Here is a 13,435-nt window from a genome sequence, read left to right as displayed (position 1 = left end):
AAATGTCAACAAATGTGTCTCACATCTTTCATTATTTAACCCACATTTATTTTACTTCTTGCAAGGGGAGTGTATCAAATCACGTGAATAAAAAGTATTTTGAAACAAAAAAATGTTTCTGTATTATTAAAATGAAATCAACGCGTCGAATTGTTTCGTTGAAACATAAACGTAAGGGGCATTAATACAACACAATTCTTTTTAGGTTGAATCTCTTTTCAATCTTACTTCTAGGCAAAAATAAAATATTTTGTATCTGCAATAGCTGCATTATATATATATATATATATAAAAAAAAATTTTCTGCAACTGTTTTTTGTTCTGCACCAGCAAATCCTTTCATAAAAAATGTCATCCGCTTTTAGACCAAGGGTTACGATTAAATCTAAAATGTGTACTCTCTTGGCGGCTTATAACTTCTGAACGACATCATTGCACATTAGTGTCATTCCACTTTAAGATTCAAGAGTGCGGTACTTACCTATTCAGCAGATAACAAATGCTAGTTTCGTCTTGTATGCAAACCAGTTCTAGAGTCTGTCAAATCAGTTAAAAGGGCGGTAATTCATGTCCTATGTCACCGCCCAAGGTTGAAAATCTCGACTAGCGGCAGCGGTAATCCCCCTTAGAGTGTGTTTGTGTTCCAAAATCTGGTCAGCCAATTAACCAGACGGAAGAAGTTTCGGAAATCAAGGGAGATAATAAATTTAAATTGATTTCCAAATAGTAGGAATTCATTGGTGACAACATGACTTATCTCTCGTTAAGATTTCGTATATCATTTTACCGAGAGACGCAAAGTCCTGAACACGCTAGCTCGATTAAAAGTTTACAAAACAGTGAAATACTTATAAACATTTTTAAAGTTCAAGGTGCGTCAGAGATATGTTTCAATATAAAGACTGACGACAGGTGAGATACTTCAACTATTCAACATTGTTATTGTAGCGAAGGTCAGATATAAATTGTAACTTCACATCTGCCGAAATGGAACAGCATATAGAAATATAATATGATTACATAATTACAAACTTTACGACGGGTAAGTCAGCTTCATTTCTCAGTCTTAGTCGGATGTTATTGAAGTCCACTTACTCTTTGTTAAATTAAATGATTCCTATCTACAAATCAATTTGTATACCTTAACTTGACTTACAAGATAAAGTTGTATTCACACTGACAAGCAATTGACCTCATAGGTGATAGGTCACCTGGTACTTGTATTTGTGAAAGAGATTGGACGGCAGGTACAGTCTTACTATCGCCTTCACCGCAATGAATGCTTCACCCCTTCCCACTTTCACGTAACACGAGCTCGTTAGAAGACACTGGAACTCATTGATACAATGATAACTAAAACTTGAATTAGTTTAAGCGGAAATAGACGAAACAAACACATAACTTCTTCGAAGTCTAAGATTCAATGTAGCAAGACAGTACTCAATGTAATAGCTGACAGACATGGACAGACGTAAAATCAAAAAAATTTCTCAGACTTCCTGTAGACTTTATATCTCTCCCAGCAGCCCCTCGCTACCGGAAGCTACTCGAAACGTTTCGTATATATGTACTAGCTTTGTTTGTGTCTGACTTTGAACGGGTTTTTTTTTGTCCTGTGTTTTGTTATATTATAAAACGCATCTGTAATGTTTCAATAGTTACAATTATGTCGAGATGCCTCATTGACCTAAATCTAGTAAACTCTATTGTTGTACGGCAACATGTCCTGAGATCACCGCCATCATCTAATAAGCGTTCATGCCAAGTTTCAACAAGATAGGTCAAACGGTTTTGATTTCTTTGACATACACACACACATGCATACATACACCTTCCAGTCTACTATATATATATATATATATATATATATATATATATATATATATATATATATATATATTAGATTTATGCTAGAATTTTCCGGTTTGTACTCGCTGAATAACCAGAACTATGTAACAACACCCCAAAAATTACACGTTCGTCCGGATTCACACCTAGAGATACTCATTCTGATATATTTTCCCAGACATCTTGTCTGCTAAAGCCAACAGATAGTGTAATCTACCTATGGCACTAAAATCAGTTGAATCGTAAGTACAACCAAGTTTTCCCGTACATTAAGACAGATCCGTAGATAGTCATATCCTTTTGTTTTTTAAAAGAAACTATCCACATATGTTTAAACCAAATCTACTAGATTCTCGAAGTTGATCTCTCAGTGAAAAGGGTTTTTTGAAAAGAATTAAGTATTATGAGTAGTATGACAATTCCTCCTATATGAACCCGATGACCTTCTGTAAGAGAGATTATCTCGCGCATAGTAACTATTGAATGATAAATAAAAAAGAACATTTTTTTTAACTTTTCCCGGTTTTCTCGAAAAAAAAATCCAAATTACGTAATTTATAAGTCTATGGAATTTTCTAGTTAGGTGATAATGACAGCAGTATTGACTAGAATACGGTACTGGATTTATATACAGATATATATTATTTTTAAAGTATTATAAAATAAAAATCTGTATATTGTCTCAAATGAATGATTTCTGTCCAGCTAATGATTTCCATATAACACCTTGCGCAAAATATTCCTGAAAACCTTTTTTTTTGCTCTTTAATAGATACATGCGGGAAAACACATTGACGTGTGTTCAAAATAAATAAAGATGCAAGCCAAATTTGATTTTAAGATCAGGATATTTTGCATTTTTTTTCCCCCAAAGACTGTCAAATTTCTATACAAATCGTTAGGAGCTTTTTTCGAGATCCGTGTCTCCTGCCACCCATCTAAGCAGGATGTAGGGAGCTGAACAATATAACATTGTTCTTTTACACTTAATTCTGTACAAGAACATTGGAAAGTTTCAGTTTAACGAATTGACAACTATACCTGAAGACTTGTAACTAAAAAAAATATTTATCTATTATATCTCTCTTTCTCTCTCTCTCTCTCTCTCTCTCAAGCCTTATATATATAAATAAAAATATATATCGTGACTTCTCTGTTACGTCACTGACCTATCAATCATCTGACTCTGCGAATCTAGCATTACCCTGAATGTGACAGTTTATTCCCGGCGTTCAATCATCATCCAGTGGCTAAGTCTGCTAAGTGTAGGATTCAGTGGCAGGGCTTAGAGACAATGATGAGCTGCGGGGGGGGGGGGGGGGCTAATAAAAACGGTTTAGCTGTTGGAGAATGTGCAAGAAGCTTATTATTATTGTCATTATTATTATGTATGACACTTTGAAGTCGTATGCGTTGTTTTTTGCACGACTTTTAAAAGTATTTTAGAATATGTGCGTGTGTATGTGTATGTGTACACAAACAAAAATACAATTGGTCTCAACTTTGTGAGTGATTTCTGAGTCTAAAGTTATATTCAAACAAGCAAAATATGAAATATCCCTATAAAAAAAAAACAACTAAGCTTAACTAAGGGGAAGAATTCCGCACTTACAGTTACAACCCTTCAAAATGTAGAAGTTATTTCCCTTATTCTTTGTCAAACAAACAATTAATTGCCACTGATCAATTGACTAAGTGTTTTTTTTAATTGATTAATGTTTTGTTAGGTACATAGCGCTATAATAATATTTTATTGTTGCGATGTTCGTTGTATTATTTTCCTTCATGACTATTACTAAAGAACAATGTGAAAGTAGCTTGTAAATTATGTGGCGGAATAGCCGTAAGAGGGATACGTCGAATTCCGGTGACGATACTGATGGCTCTTCATTGCAATTGTTTCGACAAGTTTTTACGAAATGTGGGCGATTCTCTTCTCTGATGGGGAGAATCGAATGACATTGCTTTGTGTGTTTTTAAATACACACCTGTAAAAAAAAAAATAAAAAAAAAAAAATGATCTTACTGTCTAGGAAAAAAAATACTTTTGAACGGTAAATAATTAAAATATTTGAAAAATTACAATTTCATTCAAATAGATCTCCCCTGTTGTACGTCTCAGATCAGTTACATTAAAATTTAGCAGATATATCCACATATCCTCTACAATAGAATAATTCACACGAAATTATTTTGTGAAGCATTTTTGCGTATTTTTAAAAATATATCAACATTTTCAGAAATTTAAAGCATTATTCTCTGGTTTTCTGTTTAATTATATTCATTTTTTTTTTTTTTGGATCAGACGTCAGAAGAAGAAAATCGACAGCTTAGAAAAGAAAACCAAATTTTGCGGCAAAGAAATCGGAACTCTCGCCTGTCGAGCTCCAGTTTCAGGGGACACAACTTGAGCGACACATCTGTGGAGCAGACGATATTACCAGATGATGAGGATCAAGTGATAGCTGCGAATGTCAAGAGGAACTCCCTGCTGTTTGTTGGCGACCCAATGGCTACGTCTCCAGAACACGCAGCCTTGGAAGTGCAATATAAAAAACTACAGGTATTTTTTTTTTAATTCGAAATTTTGCCTAACGTATCTACGATAAGCAACCATCTTTACAGTGAACAAATGAAATAATACCATGGAAACTTATAAGTTTCAAATAATTCAATATCATTTTTATGAAAGTGAAGTCTGGCTGGAGACTTAACTCCAGTTCTGGGCCTACTGATTTAGGAATGGCTCGACCCATTGCTAGTGTCAAGGTCGTCGGAATGATCAATTTCAGAATTTTTCCCAATGACCGTTGGAAAGAATTTATCCAACACTAGGTGTATACCGGTAGGTATTCACCGCAAGCCCTGTCAGAGCTAAGCCATAGCCAAAACACACATCAGCGAAGCACTGCAACAGTCGAAAGCGCAGAGTATAATGAAAAAGAGATTCGAATATTAGCACTTTTCTAGAAGAACTTGAAGGAAGGTGGCCACTTTTACTCGTTGTCAACTCTTAGATTGTATACTTGTGTGAGAAAATCTAAAAATCCAGAGCTTTGGTTGTAACATGAATTCAGCCTATCACATACAGTTTGCTTCATTCAACACAATGGTAAAAGAAGCCCCGCCTCTAACACTAGCTCGATCAGCTTGGTGATACAGTACATCATGTGTTTGAAACATTTCACTGTCAGGTGTTTTTATCTTTTTAGAAACAAAACCTCATTTCAAATCTTTCTCGCTCCACACAATTCTTGATGCTTTCTTCTTTGTTTTGTTTTCTTTTTATTTGTTTTTTTTTTAAATATTTTTAGGATTCAATGTTATTATTTTCCTTGTTTTGTCTAGTATTCAAAACTGTACATTCTCTTATCACTAAGCCTTCTCTTAACATCAGTTCTCTTTATATAAATCATCCTGTCTATTTATCTATCTCTCAATCCCATACAGACGCATAAACTCTTTGACTCGCACACTCAACCCTAACACATTCTCTCTCTCACACAAACAAACTCTCACACTTACACTCTCTCACATACCCTTACTAACACACACTCATTCACACTCTCACATACTCTCACTAACACACACTCATTCACACCTCATTCACTCACGCACTTAAAATGTATACATTAACACACTAAGAATTTACTGATGCACAAACACTTAGAAGTTACTTACACACTCACAAACACATTCACACACACAAACTCTATAAAGAAATTAGTATATTATTAAATTAATTATTTTATTAAAATTTATATTATTGATTATTATTATCATTAAAATTAATTATTTTTTGCGTTTACTTATTATTTGTTCTCCTTCTGTTTTGTCTTCCAGCAAGACTTTGAGGCAGTGAAAGATTTCTTGAAACACTTGTTCCAACACGCCCTGACCATGTCATCTTCTGACACCAAAAGTTCAATGAAAGAAGACACCGACAAAGCTGATATTAACACCTACAATCCTGCACACTCAAAACAGGTAAGTCACAAGATGTGCGGTGCCAAACCTTTCCATCTTCCTGCTTCATAAATTACCACAAACAAGCCGAATGGAGCAGATGATCAGGGGGAGTCATTGTGAACCTTGAGCAGAGGTATTGAAGGGCGTGTTAATACCAAGTGACATATCGGGTGTGGATTACAAATGTAGCTTGGGCATTACGTCACAATGAAACTAGACCATGAAATCGGAAATACTAAATAGTAGGTATTCATAAATTAGTATGAATATTTAGGAGGCTGGACGCATGTGAGGCGTAGTGCATATCATAACACATTTTTCTAAATTAAGTAAATTAAGAAACGCAAAGACAGATGGAGAAGAGGGTGGCCTCAGCATGGCCAAGTTCTGGCAAATGTCATCTACAAGATTTGATTGACTTATTGTTGTGTACCCCCAGGGTAACGTAGAACTGCAACCATACCTCTTGTCAAACTTTGGTTTGTCATACATAAGACCAAACCATAACTCTAATTCCTAATACCCAGGCTGGAAAAGTACTCAACAATATTGAGTAACAAGTCCTTGTTTAACTGTACCCTATTACAAATAAATCCACCACATGGTATTTCAGTCTATAACTTATTGGTACAGTACATTAAATTGCGTGGCATATGACCTGCATATTTAAATGATGGGCTAGTGGTGACAAAAGAATCTCCATATCTCGGGTCACCCCATTGGCTAACACTAGAGGCCACCTCTGGACAGAGACACAGATACACAATTTCTTCTTGTTTATGTCAGTAGCTTCACAAAATAAAAAAAAAATAAAACAAAACAGAAGGTAGAGCTTGTCATTTTATTTTTAGATTTTTTAATTAATCGTTAGTCTGGAATTTTTTTTTCGGTTGGTAAAAGCTGAATGAGGACACACTTCACACACCACTTGTCGCTGACTAGTCTCACACACACACACAATGGTTATTACTGACAGATGAGCACATGCCAATCATTCTTTAGGCTCGTTGCAAAGTTTATTTGGGAAATCCCCTGTCAAAATAATAATGTTTAAGAATGTTCTAATGTCAACCAGTATCTCCTTGACATCTTCTAAAGTGTGTGCTGGTGCTTGAAAATAACTTTGCAGTTGTGGGGTAATGCAACAGATCCCAGGTTTTCATCATCTTGTTACTCACTTGACTTTTTTTTTCTTCTGTCTTTTAAAATATCAAACAGTCGACTATATTTATGAAAGTGTTTGTGCACTGATATTTTAAGGGCAATCAAATATCGCATAATTAATTTTATTTTATAAATTATTTCTGCAGTTGGAACACAGTCTGCAGGATATACATGGACAAATAAATCAAATACGAAATAGTCAAGATAGACAACAAATAAAAATGGAACAGGTAATAAGTAATCACAATTATCTCCCCTGATTTATATATCTATCTATATATATATAAAAGATAGTAACTTTTTTTTTCAGAATATATAATTTAAAAGTGACATTTATAAATACCCCGGTGATAAACTTTTAATTGATTAACTTCTGCATACCCCACCTAACACAAATTCAGAAATTGAGCAACAATAACTAAAACATTTAGACCTTCATATATTCCCATGTCATGAATTTACAAATTCTAGTACATTCTAGTCGTTATGAGTTTACTATAAACACAGTATCTCTGATGCTCTGACAGGTGCAGCAGGCTCTGGATAATGTCCTCTGCCAGTCCTCTGTAAGGAACGATGTGACTATGAGGATTGTCAGGCAGCAAGACAAACTAAAAGAGATCACAAAGCATGCAAGTTTCCTGGAGAATCAGCTGATGTCTGTCACAACATCTCTCAGACAAGCTGAAGTAAGAGAATCTTGTTTTGTACAGTCTAGATGTCACTTGTACAGTCTAGATGTCACGTGTACAGTCTATATGTCACTTACTGGCTTTTTTTAAAAATCATGTTAAAAGATGGCTGCCTAGTCATGTGGTTTGTGCTTTGGACTGTTGTTTGCTGTTCTCGATTGTTCCGGATTTGAATCCTTCCTTCTGCCAATCCCAGTCATCCTGTGAGTGGCTTTTGCTTGGATATAATTATCTTCAAACCAAAAGGAATATCCAAAACATGTAAAAGATAATAATCATAATTTTTACAAAACAAATTACTCAATAAATTATTTTGAGTTAACCATGAAAATAATTTTGTTTCTATGGAGGATCCTTCCAGAATTGCAGGTAGAAAACGTATTGTCTTACCTGATTACAGAGTAACAGAGTCCTTTGTATTGTTGCACATCTGTAATTTTTGCTAAAATAACTTTATAGCATTGACTTAGGGTTAGAGTTATGTCATAATCAGTACCGTCGCAACCTATTGCGCAATGTGTGCATTGCATGCAGGCGGCCGAATGTAGGGGGCAGCCAAATCATTATTCCAAGGTTACCTTTATTTTTTAAATTTTTTATTTAATAAAAAATACTTAAATATTTTAATATTCTATATAAATTCTAATTATTCCATTATCCTATCAAAACTATTTTTAAAAAAAATGATAATCTGACATAAACTATTTTAGAAACTTTTAATAAGAATAAATGGAGCGACGGGCAAGAGATTCCCACGGGTTTTTTCATAGGCGCCTACTCATTTCTAACCTTGAATTCTCGCGGGTTGTCTATAATACATGCATTAGTTTTGAATAACGCTTACAGAAGCAGATCAGTCAAAACATTTTTTTCATAGCATCTACCTACTACATATAAATATTGTTGCTTAGTCCAATACCTCGCCCTGTAAGTAAATCTAGTAATTAAAAACTTAATGTAAAATAATTTTCAATTTAATGCTAAATGGCTGTTAGTTAGTAGAATAGTTTGGGTCATTATCGACGATGTAGATCTACATTAAGTTGTAGCTATTAGCTGTTTGGAGCAGCAAGCCAACGACCTACCAAAAACAAAAAGCGGCAAAAAAATTTTGATTTTCATTGCAGTTTTCAATCCTTGTCTGAATATTACCAATGTAAGAGTCGTCGTTTCATCTTTTAATAAGACCTTGTCGAATGTAGACCCTTTTCGCGAAAGGTGTGTTTTGGGTAAATTTGTTGGCACCTCTGAATCTGCGTATGTCAGATGATTGTGGACACAATGCACATATCTCCAAAATACTATTGAGATAATCATTATCAAAGTTTACAGAACGTTGAAATAGATTCACCGTCAATGGCTTTTGTGTCACTTTTTTTGTTCTGCATCATATGGTCCATGTCTGTTGTTTTAGGAATTGAATACATAAAGATGACATTATAGGTACAAAAGAATTAAATGATTAAAGTCATATTAACTGTGAAAAGACATGAATATAATGCAGAAAGAAAATAAAAAAAAAATTGCTTTTGAAAAGAAAACAACAATAGATACAACGCATTAAAGAATGCTTGATTTTAAAAAGCAGCCTCAGCAATCCTTGATAGAACTAATTATTATAGGCAATGTCTCACTTTTAAAGGATTCACAAATAGTTATTTGACACACATACAAAAAGGGTATTTGTATAAATTAGTAGAGGCAACTTCAAAATTTGAGTGAAATAGAAAATAAATCCATGAAATTCTATAAGCACACAAATACTTTCACATAACAATAGATTGTACACCAGATTTGTCTGATACCGAATAAATCAAAATTATTATTGCTTCTGTTTCTTATATACCTCATGTTGCAATACATGAACATTTTCTGGACTTTCGCCCAATTATTGATACAACTGGAAAAGGACTTTGTAACTTCACAATAGAAAAAAATGCAATGTTAAAACTAGAAATTAAACATCTAAGAGGGCATGAGATGTGAATATAAAAGGAAAAAAAAAGGAATGGTCTATTAAAATGTATTTAAATCAACGGGGGCTTTTTGCACATGTTCCAATTCAGTCATAATACATTTCTTTTCTTGGAAAAAAATAGGGCGGGGGTGGCATTTTTTTTATTTAGCACGCAGGTGGCCACAACCCTTGCAGCGGCCCTGGTCATAATCATGGATTTCTTCCTAAAAATTCAGCACTTGATAAATGTGGAGGTAAAATAACTCCCTCACACTCTGGCAGGCCAAAAAAAAAATAAAAAAAATTGTCATTTAATTAACATTTTTGACACATACTTCTTCTTAAAATAGTTCTGTCTATTTCAGAAAAATTACTGTATACTAGGCTCTGTTCTGTATTCATTAATTTTTATTTTCATGTGCCTTCATTAGTATTTACTTTTCCTTTGTTTCAAGTTACTTGGGCTGTTATTATTGTTAGTTATTCATTCTCAAGCAAGCAGTAAATATAAGTGCAAAAAGCCTACTGCATTTTTTTATTTTTATTTTTTAACTATATATTCACAATAATCTAATATTTTCACAAACTCTGAACTTTACTAGATGGCAAATATAATGTGGTCCTTGCAGTGCAAAGTTAAAAAATGATAAACAATCAATAATATATAGCAATAAAAGGGTTTTTGCATGTAATTGACACATTGGATAGAAATATATAAAAAAATGTTTTATTCTACAGGAGAAGATTCGACAGGTGGCACTGTTAGGCCAAGCTCTGGAAACATTAATTGCAACAAATAATAAACATTTAAAGGGAAATACTAAAGAAGAACTAAGTAAACTTGCAGGTTGGTTTCATAGAGTTTGTTCCCTTTGATTTTTTAGGCGTAATGGTATAAACATGCTCTTTAAACAGAAGACGTTTTTTTCTAGCTAAGAGGAATAATGTCTTAAAATATAAAATAAGCAAATTTAACAAATAATTATACAAAATAATTCATTCTTTAACTTCAGGCTACTAGCTAGAACAGTAGCAAACTATAATAATATGTATAGTCTTAAATTTCTTTTTTAAATTCAAATTAGTGTGTATGTTTATGTAGGTTTATAAAAAAAGATTTTTTATATGATTGCTTTCTACAATTAGAGCAAATAAATCTGCTTGGCAAGAGAACTGTCACTTACAATATCAAAATACAGCCAGTTGAACAGCTGGTCAGTCATGTGATTTCAGCAGCTAGCAGTGGTCAGAACCTAATTGATACAAAACCACCAGCAGAAGTCATGGACACAATGTCAAAATTAGAACGACTTATAGGTAGGCTACTGCTTAACTAATACTAAGTGCTAATTCCACTGAACTTAATTAAACATAAGATATGATCTTTTTTTATTTTTGTAAATTATATAAGAAAAAGAATCATGTATTGTCCGTGTCATACTAATGTTCATATCATAAATATCCATCTAACACCAATATTCATCTTATACTAAGGTCCATATCACACATCCATATGATGCTAATGTCAATCTCATAATTGGCCATCTGACAGGTTCAGACTGGCACAGGTTAGGGAGAATGTTATCACTGACCACAGACTCTCTAGATGACATTGGAAAGTTCACAAACTTTGACCTGACCAGCAAAGTTGAGAAAGTCATGATGAGCTGGGTGAAGACTACCAAGGGGACCACAGCAGAGAATTTACGTCAGGGCTTGGACAAAATGGACAGAGATGTATTACTCATAACAGGTAAACAATCTTAAAAGCTTGCAACATCATTTATAAAAAGTAGTATGAGATGAACTCTATACATGTATATATACAATACTGCAATATTTATTGTCTGTGTATTATAATTTGCGAAGGAAAAGAGAACAGCGCTGGCAGAAGAAAAGCGCCAGAGAAGAAAAGCAACGCCAATGACACTAGCTCCAGCTGGAATAAACTGCCCAATGTGCAGCCGTACATTGCGGGCTCACATAGGTCTCACCAGCCACATGAGGAGACACAAAACCCCAGTGCAACGCCCTCAGCCCCATGGATCACCAAAAGTGGTCATCATTGAACCATGATGAATGAACTATAATATATTATAATCTATTTTCTGATTATAATCATTGTTAAGCTATTGCAGACATGTAATGTTCATTACTTTGAAGCTATTTGGGGCACAGTAAAACTTTTTTTTAAGTTTATTTTACATTTTTTAGAGAGAACTTTAAAGATCTTTCTTAATAATTTATGAAAGAAAGAAACAACAGGAGCAGAGATTTTTGCAACGATTTAATTAGCTTAACCTATAATTATCTCCCTTCATTATCCTTAAATAGGAGGTGGCTGAGAGGTAAAGTGCTTTGCTTCAGAACTGTAAGGTCCTGGGTTCTAATCCTGGTGAAGACTGAATTTTACTTTTGGGAACTTTAGGATGCCTTTGAGTCCACCCAGCTTTAATGGGTACCTGACATTAGCTGGGGGAAAGTAAAGGCAGTTGGTTATTGTGCTGGCCACATGTCACCCTCACTAATCATGGGCCACAGAAACAGATGGCCTTTACATTACCTGCACAATAGTCCACGTGCTTTTTTTTTAAATTTTGAGTGTTTTTTTTCCTTAGTCCAAATATTTTTTGACTTGATTGATTCATTGTTCTATTCAGAAAATGCATTTTAAAAAAGTTGATATTTTTTTAACTAGATCACATACATTGTAGTAAAATCCTAAGGTTTAATTAAATACTTCTTACAGAGCACCCATTAAGTAAGGAATGGGTTCAACTGCCACCAGATGTCAGCACCTACTGTATAGCACACTTGCTGGATGTACCAAATGTTGTAAATCAACTTTCTGGCCAGGGTGTGTTGAGCCAGGAATGTAGAGCATTTATTCTGAGTAAGCAAGAAAATTCTTTATTTATGTGTATTCATATGTGCTTTTAGTGCTAGCATTATTATGCAAATGTATTTATAGTATGATCAATGGACTTCATTCACCAAAATGAATGGTCACTTGATAATATTGATAAAACAGCGGAAAAAAAAAGTCACTTGATAACCATTGTTGATTTAAATTAGATTGTAATTTGTATAGAAGAGATAGAGAAGCACATTACGATTAGTGAATGAGGTCCATTAAGTTTGACATAAATAGAATTTGGGCTTAGTAACAACAAAATTTTTAAATACAAATAATAATGAACTTCTGTAGTGCAAACAAAAAATAAAACTATCATTACATAACGTTAAATGATACAAGTATTTGTTCAGTTTAGTTTAAAATGTCAATCTTCTTTCTTTTCAATTTACCCTGATCATGTAGTTCTATTATGCTTAGAAATCTTTTTTTGTTTCCTTTTTGTTTTGTTATATACTACAAAAATTTCTTAAACCCTCCTAATTTTAAGCATAGTCTAGAATAGTATGTTGACTGGATTTCGATCTTATCTTATCTTAGCATTCTTATAAACACAGACAAAATGGTTTAGAAAACAAAATGATCAAAAATATTTCCAATGGATGGCTGCCTAATTGTGTAGTATGCATGCTGAACTGTCATTCAGTTGTCTCGATGGTCCAGGGTCTATACCCTGCCCCCTGCCATCCCCTTTGTCCTGAAGGAGATTTGGGCTAAGAGGTAGATTATCTTCAACTCTGAAGGAATATCTGAAGCATGTAAAACATTCACATTGTAGTCTACTTATCTGAAAAATGTTATTTAAATAAAATTGAACTGCTAAGTAAACACAAGGTCTCATAATATGAAAAAAATAAAATCAACATGTCACAAGATAAAGCAGTTTGTATT

At 33.8% G+C, this 13,435-nt stretch overlaps 1 protein-coding gene across 6 annotated transcripts in view; it reads left to right on the top strand.

Moving 5' to 3' along the window:
* The window catches only part of LOC106061158 (uncharacterized), a 96,514-nt gene that overhangs the window by 77,278 nt on the left and 5,801 nt on the right, over window positions 1-13,435 (top strand). For all 6 annotated transcript variants that reach the window (XM_056039517.1, XM_056039518.1, XM_013219230.2 and 3 more), the window contains 8 exons: window positions 4,154-4,411; window positions 5,692-5,835; window positions 7,128-7,211; window positions 7,509-7,670; window positions 10,369-10,477; window positions 10,777-10,947; window positions 11,183-11,383; window positions 12,380-12,523. In XM_056039517.1, coding sequence (XP_055895492.1) covers window positions 4,154-4,411; window positions 5,692-5,835; window positions 7,128-7,211; window positions 7,509-7,670; window positions 10,369-10,477; window positions 10,777-10,947; window positions 11,183-11,383; window positions 12,380-12,523 — 1,273 coding nt within the window. The remainder of the gene's footprint in view (window positions 1-4,153; window positions 4,412-5,691; window positions 5,836-7,127; window positions 7,212-7,508; window positions 7,671-10,368; window positions 10,478-10,776; window positions 10,948-11,182; window positions 11,384-12,379; window positions 12,524-13,435) is intronic.

This window comes from Biomphalaria glabrata, chromosome 8 (genome assembly GCF_947242115.1).
Source record: "Biomphalaria glabrata chromosome 8, xgBioGlab47.1, whole genome shotgun sequence".
Lineage (NCBI taxonomy): Eukaryota > Metazoa > Mollusca > Gastropoda > Planorbidae > Biomphalaria > Biomphalaria glabrata.
The sequence above is the reverse complement of the archived record's forward strand: the minus strand, read 5'-3'. Positions and strand labels throughout refer to the sequence as shown.